This window comes from Hibiscus syriacus, unplaced genomic scaffold (assembly GCF_006381635.1).
Source record: "Hibiscus syriacus cultivar Baekdansim isolate YM2019G1 unplaced genomic scaffold, ASM638163v2 tig00116939_pilon, whole genome shotgun sequence".
Lineage (NCBI taxonomy): Eukaryota > Viridiplantae > Streptophyta > Magnoliopsida > Malvales > Malvaceae > Hibiscus > Hibiscus syriacus.
Window position 1 is genome coordinate 2,303,542 of NW_024063477.1, and position 20,567 is coordinate 2,324,108.

Consider the following 20,567-nt stretch of genomic DNA (forward strand, 5'->3'; position numbering starts at 1 on the left):
ACCAAACAATAAAAATATAATAAAAAGAAGGTTAAATTACATGTTTAGTATCCAAACTATATTATCTCTCTTATTTTACTCAATATACTTTCAAATTTTTTAATTTAAGAACTGAACTATATACATTAATTTTTTTATCACTCAAAAATGACATATTATTTTATTATTATTTTCATATGACATTTGTCATATTTTATTAATATTTTAATTCCATGTATTACTAAAAAAATTAAATTTAAACACCCGAACCATAAATTCTCAAATTAAATCTCAAAACCTAAACACTAAACTCTAAACTACAACCCCCACTCCAACTCACCCTCGCCCTCCCATCGGCAAACGGTGGTTTATCGTGGTTTAAGCTTGACTGAAGAACATGCTGAGGATTGAGAGGCTGTTGAATTGGTAATGACATTGTCCATGCCAGGCTGTGAAAATCTCGGGTGCATAGGTGTCCATGAATTTGAACCAGAACAAAGATTTGGCCGGCTAATGGGATTTGAATACCTTTCATTTGATATTGTAATAAAGATTATGCTGATGCTGAATCGGTAATGAATTCCTTTTATTTAAAACTCAATGGCTACCCACACTTGGATGATATGAAATCCCAAATCTGGTAGACGAAGAACGAGCTATGGATGGCATTCGCAAGTCATAGACAAAGCAATGCACTGCAATTTCAGAAGAAAATTCATTGTTTCAATTAAAAATGCATTCTGAATTTAAAAGCACCAGACTAAAAAACATTGCGGCAATCGACCATCACACAAGCAGCAATCAACTAAATGGAGAAAGGAAAGAAGAAGAATAACAGAAAGAGGTCCGAACAAGGAGAACTATATACTGACCGCTGGTATCCCTTCCTACAGGTAAGGTCGCCGATGAGCCACCGTCCGTCGGTGGGAGGGTGAGGGTGGATGAGGTTGTAATTTGGGGTTTAGGTATAATTCGGAAATTTAGAGTTTGAATATAATTTTAAAGGTATAATTTAGAATTTTTAAATTTATTTTTATTTATAATTATGTGGTATTAAAATATTTAATAAAATATAACATGTTATACGAAAATAATAATAAAATAATATATATCATCGTAGAGTGATTAAAAAAAATTAATATATAAAGTTTATTGAGTAAATTAAAAAAAATTAAAAGTACATGGATAAAATAAGAGAGAAAAAATAGTTTAATTATTAAATTTATAATTTACCCTAAAAAGAATTATTTTGAATATTATTTAATTATGTGCACTATGCATATTTATTATAGTGTTATTTGTCATAGATGACTGAAGCCCGTATAACTAGTTGGGCTAAAATTTTTAGATAATGTGGTTGAAAAATTGTTAAATAATATAATTGAAATATTATTTCTTCAGATATGACAAATAATACAATAAATATTGAAAACGTATTGAAATCATGACATTCATGGGTTATCATGTGTCTTTAGCCATGGTAATTTAGAGTAGCACTAACTACAATGCGTCTTTTATTTCGGATGTTTTTCCTAAAATATCATCGGTGTAGGTATATTTATCGATTAACACCGGTCAGATTATATTTCCCGATCTAATACCGTAGCAGTAAAGTGTGTCCCTTGACTCGCACTATACGCTGATTTAGCACCACGTGGGGTATAGCGCGTCCCATGTAACGCGCTATATGTTGACTTGCGTCACGTGGGGTATAGCGCGCCCCCTGAACCGCGATATATTTGTGTATCTAGATAATTATATTTAGTGCGGAGCCTGATCTGCGCTATACCATAATACTGCGGTGCAGGTACTGCGCCTTGTATGGCTATATATACCCTTCTCCCCCGGTTATGTTCCTCACATCTCTCATCTCAACTTATAAATTAATACAACAATTCCGTCAACGAGTCAATAATTTTGGCAATCTTCTCATATTTAGTTTAGAAGTTCGTGCGATTTTTTGTTATAAGGTAATTTTATTATAAATTTTTTTTATTATATTTATTATTTATTATGATTATTTGAAAAAAATATTATAATAATTATTTTCAATTAATTTTTACGTTTGTAAAATTGAAAAGCGAGAGTATACGTCGAAATAGTTTTACGGTGCAGATAATAATATAAAATTATATTATTTAAATTATTTACGTTGATGTGTAAAAATTTATTGTGTTATATTTTCATTCATATATAATTTATTTAAGCAGGTTTGTTTCAGTTATTTTTTTACAGATATAATATTGCCTCACTTTTAAACTCAAAGAATGGTGCAACTTTCAACTATTGTTTATTATGATGGTGAAATTCGAGAAGATGAAATCGGCGTTGTTTTCGTATCAAATGAGCGTGTTAAAATATCATTCAAGAGAAACATAACTCTTGAGGAGCTGATAACAAAGATTTCGAGGAAGATTCATGTTGGAAGTAGTAGAAGAATGTCGTCGTTGCAGTACAAATTTCCAACATCATTGTTGCCATTAACTTATACAGCGTTCGAACTTTCGAACAATGATAATGTTGAAATGATGGTTGAAGCTCAAAGTAATTATTCAGACGTCGCTATTGAGATGTATGCACATTTTGTTCAAGTGCTTGCTGTGCGGGGTCAATCATTAAGCTCCCACTATGGGCTGGTTGAACAAGTTGATCAAGTTGACAGCCCGACTATAGTAATGTGTAATGATTTTAATGCCATAATGGGGAGACATTCATCCGCAACTCCTTACGATATGTACTGAGGTGGATCCACGAACAATCCGTATATCAACACCGCGTCCAGTTCAAGGGGAAGGCATTCATCTGCAAATTTCTTTGACCATATGGAGATGCCATCGACGCAACCATCTATGCAGTTTCCATTTGACACGATAGCTTCAAGCTCCAAGGGGAGGCATTCGACTGCGAGCTTTTTCGATCTCAATGTTGATATGCCTTCCAGTTCAAGGGGAAGGCGTGTAAGTAGTATGTTCTTCGACCTAAATGTGGAGAGCATGGAGGAACCATCATCTCCACCAGAAGAACCGCTTCGTGAGCCTGGTGCGAATGGTGCTGAGACTGGACTATTCATTCACCCAGAATCACCGCAATTCAACTCTGTTGATGATGAAGTTCCAGGAAATGTGGCACAAACTGACCCTCTTACACACATGTATGAAGCTGATTATGGTGCAATGTACGGGCCAGAATTTGCGGATATGCCTCATCTCGGTGACTATGGATATTACTCATTAATAAATAATGGTGAGTTATCTTTAGGCATGGAGTTTTCAAGCAAAGAATAAGCGGTGATGGCTATAAAAAAGTACAATATCCGTAATTCTGTTCAGCCCAGAGTAAACCGATCGACGACCGAAAAATATGTATGCTACTGTGTCTGACGCGAAAACGGATGTAAATGGATGGTTCGCGTATCGAAAATGAAGAGGAAAAACAACATATGGGAACTAACAATATATAACATTCCTCACACATGTTGTGCTGGATGGGTCAACCAAGATCATCCCAACTTGGACTCTGAAGTGATATGCCAAGCCATCATACCCATGGTAAAAGCAAGCTCTCATATAGCTGTTTCAGTGTTGATTTCAGCTATACAATCGCAGTATAGGTACACTGTCTCCTATAAAAAATCTTGGTTGGCAAAAAAAAATGCCATTGTCAAACTTCATGGCGAATGGGATGCATCTTTCAATGAAATTCCAGGCTGGTTTAGGCTGGTGCGGAGGTTGAATCCTGGGACAATTGTGGACTTTGAAACCTCCTATGCATACCATAATGATCGAGTTCTCCGCGATCGATGCCAATTCTACTGGGTTTTTTGGACTTACCCACAGTGCGTTAATGCTGTCAAATACTGCAAGCCTGTAGTCCAGACCGACGGGACTTTCTTGTTTGGAAAATACAAGCAAGTTTTATTATTGGCAGTTGTCCAAGATGGAAATCGCAACATTCTTCCAGTTGCTTTTGCTATTGTCGAAGGAGAAGATACATATTCTTGGGCTTTTTTCCTCCGAAATTTACGTGCACATGTTGTCACGAGGGAAAAAATCTGTGTCATTTCTGATCGCGGAGCTGGGATCAAAGCAGCAATGGAGTCTTTGGGTCCAATGTGGCAACCATGCTTTGTCCAACATAGGTATTATCTCCGACACATTGCTGCGAACTACCATGGAAGATACAAGAAGAATGATGAGCGTCAATTATTTGTGTGCATGGGTAAGTGAAACTGATGTAGTTTGTTTTCTTTCGATCCTTTTGATTAGGTTAGTAAGTTATACATTTTTTGATTAGGTTACGAACTTCTTCCTCGAACGTTTGAATCAATGCTTCAAGATTTACGGGCGAAGAACGAGGAAGGATACGATTACATTAGCCTCATCGATAAAGAAATGTGGACGAACGCATATGATGATGGATATCGATATGGACACATGACGACCAACTTAGCTGGGGCAATCAATTCAACCTTAAAGATTGTACGTCACTTACCTGTAGCGGCTTTGGTAAAAACTACATATTTTCATTTGGGGGTGCTTTTTGTAAAGCTCGGGGGACAAGCTCAAACCTGGATGCAAGGCGGTCATGTCTATCACCCTAGATTAGTTGGAGATCTACAGAAAAAAATTGCTGCATCAAATGGAATGTCTGTAACAAGCTTCTCTAGAAGGCATGAAATGTTTCGTATCACAGAGTTACCGCGACCTCTTCAAGGGATTGAAGCTGTGTCGTTAAGAGTAAATCTAAGGGACAGAACGTGCGACTGCGGGTTTTTTCAAGCTCTGAAGTATCCATGCTCTCATGTGATAGCAGCTTGATCGCATACACGTCAAGACTATAACCATTTTGTGGATCCCGTATACCTACTATCTGAAGTTTTTAAGGTATACGAATTTGAGTTTCCCCATAGGTAATGACAAAGACCCTGATGAGGTTCAAGATTGGCTTCCGATTATACCAAATCCGAGTTTATTGAGGGAGCGTGGTCGTCCAAAATCCAATCGAATTCATTGCGATATAGATATTCGAGAAAGATCTAGACAAGACAGAAGATGTGGGCATTGTAGAAACCCAGGACACACTAGAAAAACATGTCCACTTCTGTTGTCATCAAGTAACAATTGATGAGGAAATGATGTATTTGTTTATCAAATAATCATTCTTGTACTTTAATTTGCATTTACTTCAAGTTAATGTCATTCAATAATCGATGATAAAGATTAAAAAAATGAACACAATCATTAAATTTTATTAAACTAAATTTGGTATTTGAATATAATTTTAAATACAACAAACTTACAATAAGTATTAAATGGTAAATGATAACCAAATTACAATAACTGATATTAAATTGTAATAAACAAACTGAACTAAAATACATTAAAAAAAGTCCAACAAATTTAACAAAATAAAGTAAGTATTAAATGAGAAATAATAAAAAATTACAATTTAACAAAATAAAGTAAATACAAATATAATAAAAAAAACAAAATCTATCGATGCCTGCGAATGTGTTCCGCAAGGCGGTGGTTGTCGGTCTCGAGGAGGATTTCTTCGTATCACTGGTTCTGACCCTCGTTGTCATCATCATCGTCGTCGTCGTCGTCGTCATCCTGAGCAGGTACATTAGGTTGATGAGGAGCTGATGACAATGAAACACCTACATAGAATAAGGACCCTAGAGGTGTATGATTGATTATCCCACCGGCCAGCAAAAACAAGGAAAACTCATAAAACCCAGACATCGTTGAGTGTGAAAACTGTACAGGAGGTGTCTGTGCTGCGGCCATGGGTGATGAGGTTGAACCCGCAAGTCGGATCTACAAACATAGACCCATAATAGCCTCCAGGAGGGGTCATATGTGACGGTGGCGGCGGCGGGGTCATAAAACCAGGTGAAGGCGGCGGCGGCATCTGGTAATAGAAAGGCGATGGCGGCATCATATATGGTTGTGGTGGCTGCTGTGAAGGTCCTGCTGGTGCAGCTGAGGATGAACCGAAAGCACCTGCTCTCCGTCCACGAGTCGGGGGACGATGGTGCTGTGTCGGATAACGTCTCTGTCGACGTCGTGGAAAGGTCTGCCCTCGTGCATCCTCGGGAAGCAGAAACGGTTTCCCGTTACTGTTGAACCACTCATAATAACCTTCAGCAACACTCAAGAGGTAAAGTAAAATGGGCTCTCTACGGGGAAGGCGTCGATGTCGATCCTCCCACAACACAACCCACTCATGATGCCTCACCAGCCAATTTGTATCCGTCTTGCCGCATCTATCTAAGCTATGCAACTCGACCATATTGCGTGGTGCATCCGAATTGGTTGAAAACAACCAAACTGTCGGAGCACGCGATCAGTGGAGTGCCACTCGACGGTCGTATAACAGATCAGAGGGACCATTGCCATCCAAACATCTGATGGACCCTTCAACTCAGGTGGGATCACCGCCCTCACATCATCAGTAGAATATGTCACCCATTCAAACTAAAACAAATAATATATAATTTTTATCAAAATAATAATCTAATTATATAACTATAATCTAAAATTGATTTTTAAACATTAAAATTCATACCTGTGTGCCAGCCTTCTGATCGATTAGCACTCTAATTTTTTCTAAATCATCAGGTAGCTCCTGATGATTTTTCCTATCAGTAGACCACCTATTCAAGGAAAAAAAATTATTATACACTGTATAAAATTATTAATATACAAAATCAGTTTTATAATTACCTCAGAAGTAGTGGAAACACGAATGGGTTCTTCACAACGGGACATAAAAAGGGCAATCGATACCATGCCCAAGACTGTAACAGCAGAAGACATCCGCCGATAGCATTACGCTTGTAGTCAGTGGCTCCACACATCTCCCTATACATCAAAGCCAAAACTGCCGAGCCCCAACTGAATGATTCGGTGAGACGAAAGTCGCTAAGGTGTCGCAACCACATGTAGTGAACTAGGTTGTGCGATTTGTCCGGCATCAACAACCCTCATATCAACTGCAATATGCATGCACGTGCATACATCTTAACCTCATCCTCAGAGGCGTCTACGCTCAACTCCCGAAAATTGGCATCTAACCAATTTAACGGTATCCTACCTCCGATAAAACTTTTCGGGACACGTCCTAGATTTTCCCGGCACAGAGTAGTCCAAGAACCGGAAGTTATCCCTGATATCACATCTCCATCCACTGGAAGCCCCAGGTGCATAGAAACATCCTCAAGCGTGATCGTCCACTCTCCGCACGGAAGATGGAATGTGTGGGTTTCCGGCCTCCACCGCTCTACTAAGGCAGAAATAAGGTATGGTTCTATTTTACAGTGATCCTGATATCTACCTATGTAACCAAATCCAACCTCTACTAAATACGGCAAGACACGACTAGGTATCACTAACTTAAGATTCCTAATAAAAGGATATAATATACGGTCATTCTCCTAAAAATAAATAATTACAAAAATTAATTCTTAATCTAATAATCATGCATTAAATAAATCAACAAATTATTACTAATAATTTAAATTAAATTAAAACGTTAAAATGTTACCGTATCAGCAAAGTGTCGAGATATATGATTTCCATCTAAGCGAAGTAGACCACCTTCCATTATATATCTGTAAAAAATTATATTAGTAAAATATTAAATAAAGTAAAATACTTAAATAAATTAAATACATAATATTAAAAATATTATAAAATATACCTTAAACGAGAGAGTATTTTAGAGAATTTGGTGTGATGAAAGTGATTGAGGATGAGGTATATATAGGGAAGGGTGGGGTGTGAAAGGCCGGGTAATTAAAGCTATAGCACGCCTCCTGCACCGCGCTATGCCCCACGTGTCAGATAAATAGGTATAGCGCGGAGCAGTGGGCGCACTATAGCCACGTGTAACCCAGTCACGTATAGCGCGGTGCAGGGGGTGCGCTATACCCCACGTGGCGCTAAATCAGCATATAGCGTTGGTCAGGGGGCGCGCTTTACTGCTACGGGTGTTAGATCGAAAAATATAATCTGATCGGTGTTAGATCGGTAAATATACCGATCACCAGTGATATTTCGAAAAAATACCTTTATTGCGACCATAAACCTTTAAACGGTTGATGCATTTCTTGTTATATATTATTACAATTAGTGGAAGAATATTTAGATATAATAGAATTCATGTCCCATTGGGATATTGGTTAAGATGAACTATTCAATATTCCACTATTCGGTAATCCATTATATTTTATAACTGACACTTAATGTCTTAGGCTCACTATAATGCACTAAACAAAAACTCAGTTTGTAATTCTTTACATGTTTGAATGGAAAACAAGGACGCATTGCAATTGGTGCGACCCTAAACCTTCACGACGACCAAAGACGCATGTCCATACGACACACCATAGACGCCATGATATCAATGTATCTTCGGTAAACACTGTAACATTTACCTTATCTAAATAAATAATTATTCAGTTGCATTATTTTACTAATTCTTATTTTAACCACGTTATTTACAAATTTTAGCCAACTAATTGCTATAATATAAGTTTATGAGTTAAAAGTAATTTAAAAATGATGTTGTTTTCGCATAAATCAAGAGACTTCAGTAATTAAAGGATTTTTTTTAAAGTATCGAGTTTGAATACAACATATTTAGAAGTATAAGCGTTCATTGTTAAATAATTTAGAGAATCTTTAAACAAATATTACTTTGTATTCATCCCAAAATTATTTGTTTAATATGTGACGACATTAATTTTGATGTTAGTTGTCGACTGCTTGTATTACATTTCTTTTATTTGCTTATTTTGTATCTTGTTTTTTCCTTGTTTGTTTTTTATTTTCAATAACTCTACCTCTATAATACACATTAGTCTATCTTTATGATACGTTTTCCTTCATCTTTTGGTTTGTTTCGGTCGTTTGACCATTTTTTTTATTTAATTTTTTCATAGTTGAATTTGACGACGCCTTGAGTAATCAATATGATGCTAATTTATTATCTTATTAATCTTCCATACTTTGGACTCATAATGAATTTGAATATGTGGTTTGTGTATGAAGATAATTTTCTCACAACGCTCGATTTTGATTTGCGATTGTTGGTGGTCTTTCAATAGTTTGATCCCCTATTGTGGTTCATTTGTCGATGCAGTAAGATATATTTGTATCTATCTTTTGTTCAAGTTTTTTAGATGAACTTTTAACTTTTTTTATATGTTTTTTATATGATTTAAAATTTAAAATTTATTATGTTAATAGTTATAGGAATATATCGTAACTACATGTTTATTATAACGTTGAATATTATCTTTCTTTTTTCTTATAAAACTAACGGCTTCTATTTGCATATAAAATTAATGTTCTTCTTATATATTGTTATTTGTCTTTTTAATTTTCTTTTATTCTTATTATAAAATTTATAGTTTTGTAATATGTTATTAGTATAAATTAGAATAATTGTATGACTTGAATTAATGTATAAATATTTGAATTAATCTAAATAACGACTTAATTAATATTATATTTCATTTAAAAATTTGAAATAATCATCTAGCTTAGTTAGTAGAGCACAAGGTTCTTAACCTTGAGGTCGTGGGATCGAATCTCACGGAGGGCATTTCATAATTCGGAGGTCTCTTACGGAAGCTGACTTCAACCTGGTATTGAGGGCAGCCTACTATCTTACCTCCCCCTTACCCCATGCATATGGGAAAAAGGAACATCCATTTAAAAATTTACGTAATTATGTTCAATTCGATAGAAATCAAATTATTATTTAAACTTTTTAGTTACAATGATTTGACTGTTTTGTTCGTATCGATCGAATGAAAAACAGATTCATACAAAAATATATTCATTGGATGTAAAATTGTCTTGATTAAGCCAGAGTTTAAGAACAAGGTGTAATTATTAATCCATACTTAATATAATTAATAAATATATTAAAATTATACCAACGAAGAAAGTTGTCTTGTAGTGTAGTAGGTAATGAAACTAGTCTCACACGTTAGAGTTCCCCGGTTCGAACCCCGGCTCGGACATTAGGATTTTTTGTTTCCCTTCGATTTTTGCATTCGTCTCTGTAACGAAATACAATTTCGTAGCTCTTAAGCATTTTAATTTTGAAACTCAATTACTTTCTTTTCCAGTTCAATGCAAAAACTCCCCAAAGAAACACTTCCAAACAATCTGTGTAAGGTTCCCATAAAAATAACTTCATTCAACCTCCATTCATTTTCTTCAGCTCCACTTTCTCGTGTAAATTGTCCTTTCCCCCCTAATTTCTAGGGTTTCGTGCAGCGAAGAGAAGAGGCTCGAACATAATCAAATCCAATGGATTGGGGAAACGTAACCGCAGAGGATCTGATTGACGCGCTTCGTGAAGTGGACTGGTCATCTCCGCCACGTCCTCTCCCGGAATTCTTCTCTCGTTTCACCGTCCCTCGATCTTACGCCAAATGGAATAGCCGCCTTAAATGCAATCTCTACTAGTAATTTTTTTCCTTCAATTTTTTTGGTAATTTCTTTCATTCGAATTTGAATATTAACCGGTGCTGTTTGTATGCCAAGAGAAAAATTGTTGCCAAAAAAAGAAGATAATTCTTGAATCTTGATCGTGAATGTGCTTTTCGAATACTATATCAAATACTTCATTTCTGTTAGTTTCTTTCTTTAATTTTATGTTCTTCTTTCGCTTTGCAGCTATCGGACCAATTATTTCATCATGATTGTTGTCATTCTTTGTAAGTAGACAAAATCAACAGTGGCTCTCTGGTTTATTTTTAGTACATGTATATTTATTTATACATATATATATATGCATTATTTATTTATTTTGTAGGTTTGGGATTCCTGAGGAGACCGGTTGCTATTTTAGGTGCGATCTTAACAGCGCTTAGCATTGCTTTTCTGAATGATAGGTAAGCAATGTTAGACCTCTTTGTTTACTGTTCTGGATTTCAATTCAGTGACGTTATTTTGAATGTTACCTTGGAAATGGATGGATGAGCTCTAGTATAGTAGTATTTAAAGTTGATATATTATTATATGGTTAGATTTAGTTTCTCACTCGTGTCTTTAACGGATTATTTTATAGCTTTACTGGTACTTTTAGTGAGAAGGTGACTAGAACTGTGAGACAATTCTCTCCACATTTAGCAGCTAAGATGAGGCCCCCTCTTACGTAAGTTTTGATTACTCCGCAGACTATATATATTCTTGATTTGGTTATTAACTTTTTCATTATTGTCAGACCTGTTATTCGTGGTCGTCCGCTGGCTAAAAGAACAATTCACATATGCGGCCGGCCTCGTTGGGTCTTTGTCTTCATATTCTCATCTGGTATCAATATCTTTCAGAAATTTTCTTTCTTAAAAAGTTAGAACCATTCTGTTTTCAATCCAATGTAGTATATAAAGCAACTAATTTTACCATTCTTGTTGCAGTGAGTTTCATCCTTTGGTATGTGTCCTGTGGTCTACTGACTATATGCTGGGCACTAGCCATTGCATTGCTTGGTCAGTGATCTTATCTCTTTTTTTCTCATTTACCCCATTAAGAAGTCATTTTTTCTTCTAACTCTTTCTCTTGCTCTCTTTCTCAGCCACTATCCTTCATGCAAGTTTTAGGACACCTAATCTGAAGGCTCGTCTTAATACTTTCCGTGAGGAATTTCGTGCAGTTTGGCGCAATTACAGTGAGCTGTAGATCATATAGTCTATAGCATGTAAGCTGATCTTGTTTTTGGAATATTCTGTGTATTCACATCTTATGTATTTCATGATTGTGATTTTCTACACTATAATGGTATGTGCAGTAGCAAATCAATATCTTTGTTTGTTTTCTCTTGTCCACACTCCACGCTTGCATTATGTTTGAAAACTTCTCTATAACATGATACTAGTTACTGTGCATATATAATTATCATTTAGTGTTTTATTCCCATCAGACTGATATCTACAATTTAAATCGCACATTTTACTTTGATTAAATGGTTGTTGATAAAACAATTTGCTTCTCAAATGTGCATGGAAGGGATACTCAGATGAGTTATTTTTAGCTTCTGCTGATCTCAGTCAACTCCTCAGAGAAAGAATGACTCAAGGAAACAAAAAATAAAAATAATACTCGTATGATTGAATGGAATAGAGATATCAGATGAGTTCTCTATGGCTGTTGGTGCCATTGAGGCACGGCAGGATGATATTCGTAAAAAGAATGTGTTTACATTTGTTATACAAACAGAAAACGTTCAATTTGTTTTAAAAATTGTTAAAAAAAATTCCATGGATCAAATTTGAATTTTCTTACCACTGTGTTATTTGCCTGGTATAGTCAAAATTCTTGGGTTTCTTTATCAAATGGTCAATTGACTGCCAAAGACTCACAAGTTTAACAACTCTGGAAAACTATGATGTGGTTAATCATGGTACTGCTTCAAAATTTTGCTGACGTTGTGCTAATGTTGATAGGCTATTGATTTTATCATTTCTGAACTCTGCTACTTTCTCTTACAGCTTATAACTGCAACCTTTATCTTCATTGTTACACATCCTTTTATATTTTTCTTATAGTCTGCCTCTTGTTGCGAGATTTGATCATGTTCTATTTCATGATTCTCACTGTTACTGCTGTGTTTGGTTTCAGGCAATGAAGGCTCTGATGATGTGAAGCTCGAAGATCTTGTTATTATAAGGTTGCATGGCTGCTGTTGGTGATGGCTAATCTTTGCAATAGCAGACAAGGTGTAAATTGTCAGTGCCTCTTTTGTTTCTGTAAATCAGACCATTTCTGTCTTCACTCCCTTGCTGAATGTTTTTACTCAAATAACCCTCCTTTGAGAAGAAAAAGAACAAAAAAAAAAAAAAAAATTTGCAGAATTTACAGGAGCAATTAGCTATCTTATAGTTGTTGGGCAAGGTCTGGTGGTAATGTGTCTTTTAGATATACTTTTGATTCTTAGTTACCTGTTGTAGTCCCTTAAGTGTGAATTGAAACTTAGAGGTAGAAAGATTATGTAACATTTTTCGGCATGTTCCCCTAAGTGATTTGGATTCGAATAACATTGTCTGCAAAATATGTGCGAGTTTTATCCAGGTAAAAAATAGAACAATTACTGTCATGAGATCACATTAGAATGATTTTTGAAAAACTAGAGCTACAAAAAAAATCCATCAGTGTTATCTGAGTTAAAAAAATCTGCACTTATATAGCAAATCTAATGATTAATTTTCTAGTATTATTGCAAGGAATTATGTAGGTTTCTTCTGCGAACAAACTGAAGAAGCCATTCAACAAAATAGACTTCACAGTTTTGACATCAAAATTTATACTCGATTAAAACCCAGACTACAAAATTCCCCCTCTAATTTCCGTTTCTGTCCCTCATTCTTTGCTATACGAAGCCCTTGTATATAAATCACTATTAATCGGCATTTCGGTGCTTTCCAGCGAACCCTGTTCCAGCTTTTGGTGCTCACAAGGATTCACAATTTCGGTTTATTGCTTTTAAATTCGAGCCACATATATGACAATCACCACGTTCCATTATCTGAGAAGACAACGATTTTAATCAGCCATTTTTAATATTTAATATTATTATATTAAATATTCTTTAAGATTTTAAATTAAAACAATCTCATATCAATTACTTCAAATATTCGATAATAATTATATCCTATTTGATTATGTAATAATACTCTCTCATTTCTGCCATTACTGTTAGTGAACGATAATTTGGTTAAGTTCCCCATTCTTCAATAAGTTTATTTTGGCTATTTTTTTCACAGAACAAAATTTGTAACTCAAATTGTTGAGTAAAATATGATTATTGCTTGGTATATTTGAAAAAGAAGAAGGAAGAAAACAAAAAATATACAAATTTTATCATTATACTCTTGTATAATATTTATTAAAAAATAAAATTTATTTATTTTTATTAGTCTTGACTGAATACAAGATAGTATATGTTCAAAAGATTATTAACTATTTGACAATGAACACTCCTACACCACTCCAAGCTATAGATGTCGTGCTTGAACCTAAAACCTCAAGGGATAATAACAATCTATTAACCAAAGGTCACTTAATTCGTACTATAAAACTTAAAAATAAATATTAAAAAATCCTAAATTAATTATATCCTAATATTGGATAATCATATTAAATAAAGTGTTATATAAAAATACATTAAAAAAATAAAAACGTTAGTTTACTTATTATTTTGATTTATTTAATCCAAATAAATCCTAAGACTTTAAACTGCTAGACCCAGTAGCCATGACTATGAGATCCCAAATAGTAATATCCCTAAGTTCCACCCTTTTTCACATGTAAATATCTCCACATGCATTTAAAATGCTTACTGCTTTTTGATTTGGTTTACAAACTCCCAAGGAGAAAACAGTTATTTGGATGGCGAAGTATGACAAGCCCGTCAATGACAAAGGCTCCAGAGTCTCTGCGGCGAGAAGATGGTGCCTTTTTTCTCGACCGATGGCGCTCCACCGTATGGCAGACCAACACCAGCTCCATTGATGTTCAAAGAGCAGAGAAATCCTGTTCTTACGAACTCTTCCGGAAAAATACATCATTCTCAACGTTACTGGTCTTACGTGAAGCTCAAAAATGAGCGCCAAGGAGAAATATAAGCACAGTTGATGCATGAACCGCCTTAGAATGAGGGAAAATAAACAACATAAATAGATTATCATGAAATCTTGTTTGGAGTGCGCCTACTAACCTAGTTTGAGTGACAAGTTTTTGTATTGCCAGTGAGGAAGAGGTAATATGCAACCCAAGGACCAGGTGCAACAAGCATGTCGATCTGGACCTCAGGATGCAGATTACCCTGTCCTTACGGATATGAAATCTACAAAGTCGAAGCGAGAGCTAAGGAAGTTGAGGTAAAACACAAGAGGTTGAGGCCCTCATGCATATGACAACACAGATTTATAGTGGCTCCTAAACCTAACAAGAGAATTAGTCCATAAATTGGGGACTAAAACTGTTAAAGAATAAAGGGAGATAAGGTTTTCCAACGGGAATCAACGTCGATTCTGTTCTTCTCGAACCAATATGATATTGACTGCTTTTCCATCATGACTAGACGTCTTCCCTGGCTACTTGTTGGAAAAAAAATGTTTAATACTGAAGAAAAAAAAAACAATCTTTTCCCAAAACATATCACTATGAACAAGGAAGGTTTCTATCTATTAGGAAGCACACTAATAGTCTTTTTTTTTCTCTTCTCTGCAAATATGCTGAAAGATGCTGAGCATCTACAAACCTGGGAATAAATTCCATGGTTACTTTCCACTTGCATGCATCTTATGCTTACAACTTCACCCAACACTTGCTGCAATGTGATGTCACTGTGTGTATGAAATCTAGTGGTCCTCCTTATTCATGCCAGACACTCCAATCAAGCACCAGAAAAATAGAATAAAACCAACGCCTTCTATTGTTGAGAAATTTTAATGCAGTATTCAAGAGAAATGACAGTTTCACATTTTTTATAAGTTGTGAATAGGGTGTAATGAACCTAACGTTCAACGAATTGTTCGTATAACATTCATTTATGTTAGTTTATTAAACTAATAAATTAATATAATTTTTTTATGTTCATTTAATAAACAAACGAATACAAATAAATATTCATTATTTCGGTTTATTTATGTTCTCGAACAAGCTCGACTCATTTACTCGATTCTCATTTTCTTTTAATTTTTTACATTTTAAATAATTGCGAAGATGAGTACTAAATTGGACATAAGGTGAATTTTGGAATTTAAATTGTGAAACCTAAGGAATTTAAGGATTTGTAGCATGATTTCATCATTTTTCTTTGGCTAGCAAATAAAAGGATAAAAGAAGTGTGTATCAAAAATTAAAGGAACGTTAAACGAATATGTTCGCAAAAGTTAAAAACAAATATGTTCGCAAACGTTAAAGGAATATGTTCGCAAACGTTAAAAGAATATGTTCGCAAATGTTAAAAGAACATGTTCACAAACGCTAAACACAATATTGAATTTAACGAACATGAACACCTTTAAAAATAAACAAACGAACATGAACATAACTCTATTCATTCAAGCTCGGTTCACTTACACCCTAGATGTAAAGCTTTGGTTCTGATCTCCAAAAGCTACATAATAGGAATAGAGTAACATACAAAACTGTGACGATAACATGATCATGAACAAATTGCCAATTGTGTCTGAATGTTAAAGTCTAAGTGTATTGGAATTTGGAACTGGATACAGAAAAAAAGGTATATCCATGGCAACAACAGCAAAATTTACCTACAGCTTTCTATATTAACTGGTTGCTTTTAGATTCTACCCAGTTCTTTCAGGTTTTCTTATCATCTTGAGAGCTGAATGACTAGAGTTTTACAGACACGACGTTTATGGAAGAAAAGGGAGTTCGAGATGAAGCTAATAATCGGTAGGAATGCTTGATAGAAACATCTTCAATGTCTCGTAGGTCATAAAGACGATGCCTACACCAGGAACCACCTTGTAGTACTCGGGAAGAATCCCTCTGTACAAGCCACAAAGGCCTTCAGACTTGATTATATGCCGAAAAGTACCAATCAACCCAGTTTTATAAACACGGGCTTGCCCAGCAGCCCCTTCCAATTGCACTCGCCTCCTCACGAGATCAATGGGAAATGTCGCTGCAAATTTTCAGTGAAGAAAAACAAAGTATGCAGAGCTCAGAATCAGCTTCTAACTATTTTGTATCACTTTACTAATATATATATATATATATTTGCCCACTGGGCCTTCGGCCACAAAACTGAGTAAAATTCTATATATTCCAACCATTTCCGCCCAATCATAAGGGGCGAATTTAAGATAACCAAGTGCAAAATCCCAGGTTCTAACCATTGGGGCGTGTTAACTTAGACAATAAGGTATTAAAAACATTCATCATTAAATTCTACATCCATTCAGCTGAGAGGAAAAACACCATTGCATAACAATACCAAAACGGATAAGAGTCGCAACGAAGGGAAAGATTAACCATTAAATTCTACATCCATTCATGGTTACTAACCTGTAGACGATGCGATTCCTGATAGACTGCCACAGGCAAGACTAACCATTATAGTGGAATCATTGGGCCTGATGTAAAATCAAAGAAATTCCAAACAAGTTACAGCTTGACCGCATCAACCAAAGACAATCAATGTAAAAGAGCACGCACTATTGATCAATCTAAACCGACAAGAACTTTTACCTTTGTAACTGCCAATAAGATCTTAAAGATTCATATACCGAAAAGCTTATTGCTATACTCGGTCCAACACCCTGCACCACACAGCATTCCAATAGCAATTATAGACAATGAGATGGGAAAATAAAGAATCGAAGAAGAAAAGTAACTAACATACCAATAATGTTGCTCCGAGACCTTTATACAAGCCGAAGAAACCCTCTTCCCTACAAATGGTATGAAAAGCATGCCAAATACCTCTGTAGTACATTGAATTTCTCTGCAAAGTTCAGAATAATAATTTAACTGGAGGGTAAGTGAAAAAAAAAAAGAACAGAGACAAGGTGCATATCAAATGGGAAGCAATAGACCACACGTCAAATCTTGTTCAAAGGGTACAGTAAATTAAATTGCTTTCTTCACTCGGACATTACAGATAGTTACCTGAGCTGCAAGACGTGTTCTCACAAGATCCAGTGGATATGTAGCAGAGGCAGCAGTCATTCCAGCCAACCCACCGCCAACAAAGTGAACGAAGGGGTCAGCACTGACGTTTCCCCTTTGGTTCTCCAGACCAAGAATAGATTGCAAAATCTGAAAATAAAACAAACAACGTCATACGAGTGAATGAATAGAAGGCTTTTGGTAAGGAAAAAACAAAGATGGCTAGAAAAAGTGAGAACATACACTTTTATAGTGTTCATAGGCGTAGAAGTTGACTGATGAATAGGGAAGCCGGTGAGCGATTGTAACCAGATTGCCTTTCTAAAAAGCTTTGAACCCTTCTTCATTTATAATGCGCGAAGCCTCACGCCATATGCAAGCCTTACTTAATGCCGATAAGTCTGAGTGTATTCCTTGCACCTTAAAGGAAAGGCAACCATCCAGCAGTCATTAAGGTAGAATGTATACACATGCTCAACATAACAGTAAGCAGTATGTAAATTCATGACAAAATATCATTCAAAAACATTAGGCCGACATTACTACTCTGTTGTTTCATGCTAAATTGACTAATGCATTCATCATTAACACTAATGGAAAAAGATTTTACAATTTGGATAGAAAAAACAAGGAATTCACCTAGCCAAGCCATCTAAAAGCAATTGTAAACCAGACCTGAAATAAGATGGTGAGACGAGCAAGAGGAGCCGTACAAGTCTTGCTAAAAGCACCAGCAAGAAGCTGTTGACTGGTCCCAATCTGCGGACTCAAACCGTGCTTTGAAGAATGCCCAAGTTGCTGTTGCGGCTGTAGAAACTTTCTAGTACCAGCATCTACGACAGCTCCGTGAGCCGAATTCAAAGCCCTTTGTCCTCCTTCAACCACCACCCTAACTCTTGCTTCCATATTCATAATATCTCAAAGTTCTCTCCTTTTGAAAAGAAAAACAGTACTTTGGATTGGGTTTTGGGAATTTGGGTTCTGATGTTACATGGGGGTATTAAAGGAAGGAAGAAGGGAAAATCAAGGAAATGAAAACAGGGGAAGTCATAAGCTGGGTTTTGTGAAGTTTTGAAGAAAAAGATAACCCTAAAGTTGATGACATCAAGAGTTTATGAAAGACGTTTGGGAGTTCTGTCCTCCGAATATTCTCTTTGTTGCGTTGATTCGACGGTACAGTCGAGTATTGTCGAACTCGAAAACTTTAAATGTAAATTCAACTCGACTAAAAATATGTGATCTTAAAATTTTCAAACTCAACTCGAACTCAAAAGATAATGTTAAGACTCGAACTTAAAAAGACTCAAACTCTAACAAAATTAAAAATTTAACTAAAGATCGAGACTCGAGCTCGATTAAAGTTTAATTTTAAACTCGATTAAAGCTTAATTTTAAACTCGAATAAAGCTCAATTTTAAATTCAATTCAAAATTCGATTCAAAGTTTAATTCAAACTCGATTCAAGTTCAATTCAAACTAAATACTCACCACACGGCTCCGTAAATTAAACAAATGAGTTTAGGCTTTAATTATAGATCACTTGTGGAGGGATATAATACTTCCCTTCAAATTACTATCGCTTTCTTGTAATCCATCGTTTCTACAACATTTCTCATCACAAGGGAAACTCACTTTTGTAATCTTAAACCCAAAACCCAGCAAAAACCTTCTGTGTAAACAATGTATTCGTCAAATCTACCGACTTGGGTCTCGTCAAAACCTTCAAATTCCACCAAAAATCATTTCTTTTATCAATTTAACCAAAACCCATTTCTCCAATTTTCCAATAGATTAACCCCAAAAAGCATCTCTCGATCTCCTTCACCCTTCACTCAGATCCATTGCCGCCTTCGTGAGCTCCGAAAACGAATCGAAACGGTGAAAAGCACTCAAAAATTCACTGAAGCAATGATGCTAGTGGCGGCTGCAAGGATCAAGAGAGCTCAAGAAGCTGTCATCAATGGCAGGCCTTTCACCGAAGGTTTAGTGGAGTTCCTTTACACCATTAATGATAGTTTACAATGTGAAGATGTTGATTGTCCTTTAACTGTTATTAGGCATGTAAAGAAAGTAGCTTTAGTTGTTATAACTGGCGATAGAGGTGTTTGTGGTAGTTTCAACAATGCAGTGATTAAAAAGGCGGAGTCCCGGGTTTCTGAATTGAAAGGTATTGGATTGGATTATACTGTTATTAGTGTAGGAAAAAAGGGCAATTCTTATTTTAGGCGGAAAGATGATGTTTTAGTTGATAGATTTGTTGAAGGAGGAGGGTTTCCTACTGCAAAAGAAGCTCAGATGATTGCTGATGATGTTTTCTCGTTGTTTATAAGTGAAGGGGTCGATAAGGTTGAGCTTGTGTATACGAAGTTTGTATCTTTGGTGAAGTCGAATCCGGTGATTCGTACTTTGCTTCCGTTGTCGGTGAAAGGTGAGGTTGTCGATGTGAATGGGAATTGTGTTGATGGCATGGAAGATGAGTTGTTTATGCTGACAACCAAGGGAGGGAAGCTGGTTGTGGAGAGGGATAAAGTGAGGGTGGAAGGAGGGAGAATTTCTCCTCTTATGCAGTTTGAGCAAGATCCGGTTCAAATTCTCGATGCCATGATGCCTCTTTATTTGAATAGTCAGATCTTGAGGGCATTGCAGGAATCATTGGCGAGTGAGCTAGCAGCTAGGATGAATGCAATGAGTAATGCTACTGATAATGCGATTGAGTTGAAGAAGAATCTTTCCATTGTCTATAATCGGGAAAGGCAGGCAAAAGTTACAAGTGAGATTCTGGAGATTGTTGCTGGAGCTGACGCACTTGCCTAAATTCATAGTTTGATTGTTTTCACTTCTCCTTCCTTGTATGTTCCTTTTCTCCGATATCCTTTGTATACAAATGTTCCAATTGACTAAGATACACTAGTTATGATTATGAAG

The 20,567-nt window shown here is 35.8% G+C and overlaps 2 protein-coding genes and 1 pseudogene across 2 annotated transcripts; 2 read left to right on the forward strand and 1 right to left on the reverse strand.

Moving 5' to 3' along the window:
• The first annotated feature begins 10,050 nt into the window (after nucleotides 1-10,050).
• On the forward strand, nucleotides 10,051-12,919 carry LOC120188153 (PRA1 family protein A1-like). The gene is made up of 9 exons (XM_039191665.1): nucleotides 10,051-10,167; nucleotides 10,275-10,465; nucleotides 10,677-10,717; nucleotides 10,816-10,894; nucleotides 11,071-11,157; nucleotides 11,227-11,315; nucleotides 11,420-11,491; nucleotides 11,578-11,700; nucleotides 12,621-12,919. Exons 2-8 carry the CDS (start codon nucleotides 10,308-10,310, stop codon nucleotides 11,679-11,681), a joined length of 630 nt encoding a protein of 209 aa, XP_039047596.1. The 5' UTR covers nucleotides 10,051-10,167; nucleotides 10,275-10,307; the 3' UTR covers nucleotides 11,682-11,700; nucleotides 12,621-12,919.
• A 3,337-nt stretch (nucleotides 12,920-16,256) lies between these two features.
• On the reverse strand, nucleotides 16,257-18,681 carry LOC120188152 (annotated as a pseudogene).
• A 626-nt stretch (nucleotides 18,682-19,307) lies between these two features.
• LOC120188264 (ATP synthase gamma chain, chloroplastic-like) lies at nucleotides 19,308-20,456 on the forward strand. Its single transcript, XM_039191741.1, has one exon. The coding sequence runs from the start codon at nucleotides 19,323-19,325 to the stop codon at nucleotides 20,454-20,456; it is 1,134 nt and encodes a 377-aa protein (XP_039047672.1). The 5' UTR covers nucleotides 19,308-19,322.
• Nucleotides 20,457-20,567: the final 111 nt, after the last annotated feature.

What these genes read in the sequence shown, in the direction of transcription:
- LOC120188153 (XM_039191665.1), top strand. Translation starts at nt 10,308, where the DNA reads ATGGATTGGGGAAACGTAACCGCAGAGGATCTGATTGACGCGCTTCGT. An exon ending in ATTGCTTTTCTGAATGATAG is followed by an intron (nt 10,895 to 11,070) that starts GTAAGCAATGTT and finishes ATTATTTTATAG; the next exon opens with CTTTACTGGTACTTTTAGTG. An exon ending in AAGATGAGGCCCCCTCTTAC is followed by an intron (nt 11,158 to 11,226) that starts GTAAGTTTTGAT and finishes CATTATTGTCAG; the next exon opens with ACCTGTTATTCGTGGTCGTC.
- LOC120188264 (XM_039191741.1), top strand. Translation starts at nt 19,323, where the DNA reads ATGTATTCGTCAAATCTACCGACTTGGGTCTCGTCAAAACCTTCAAAT.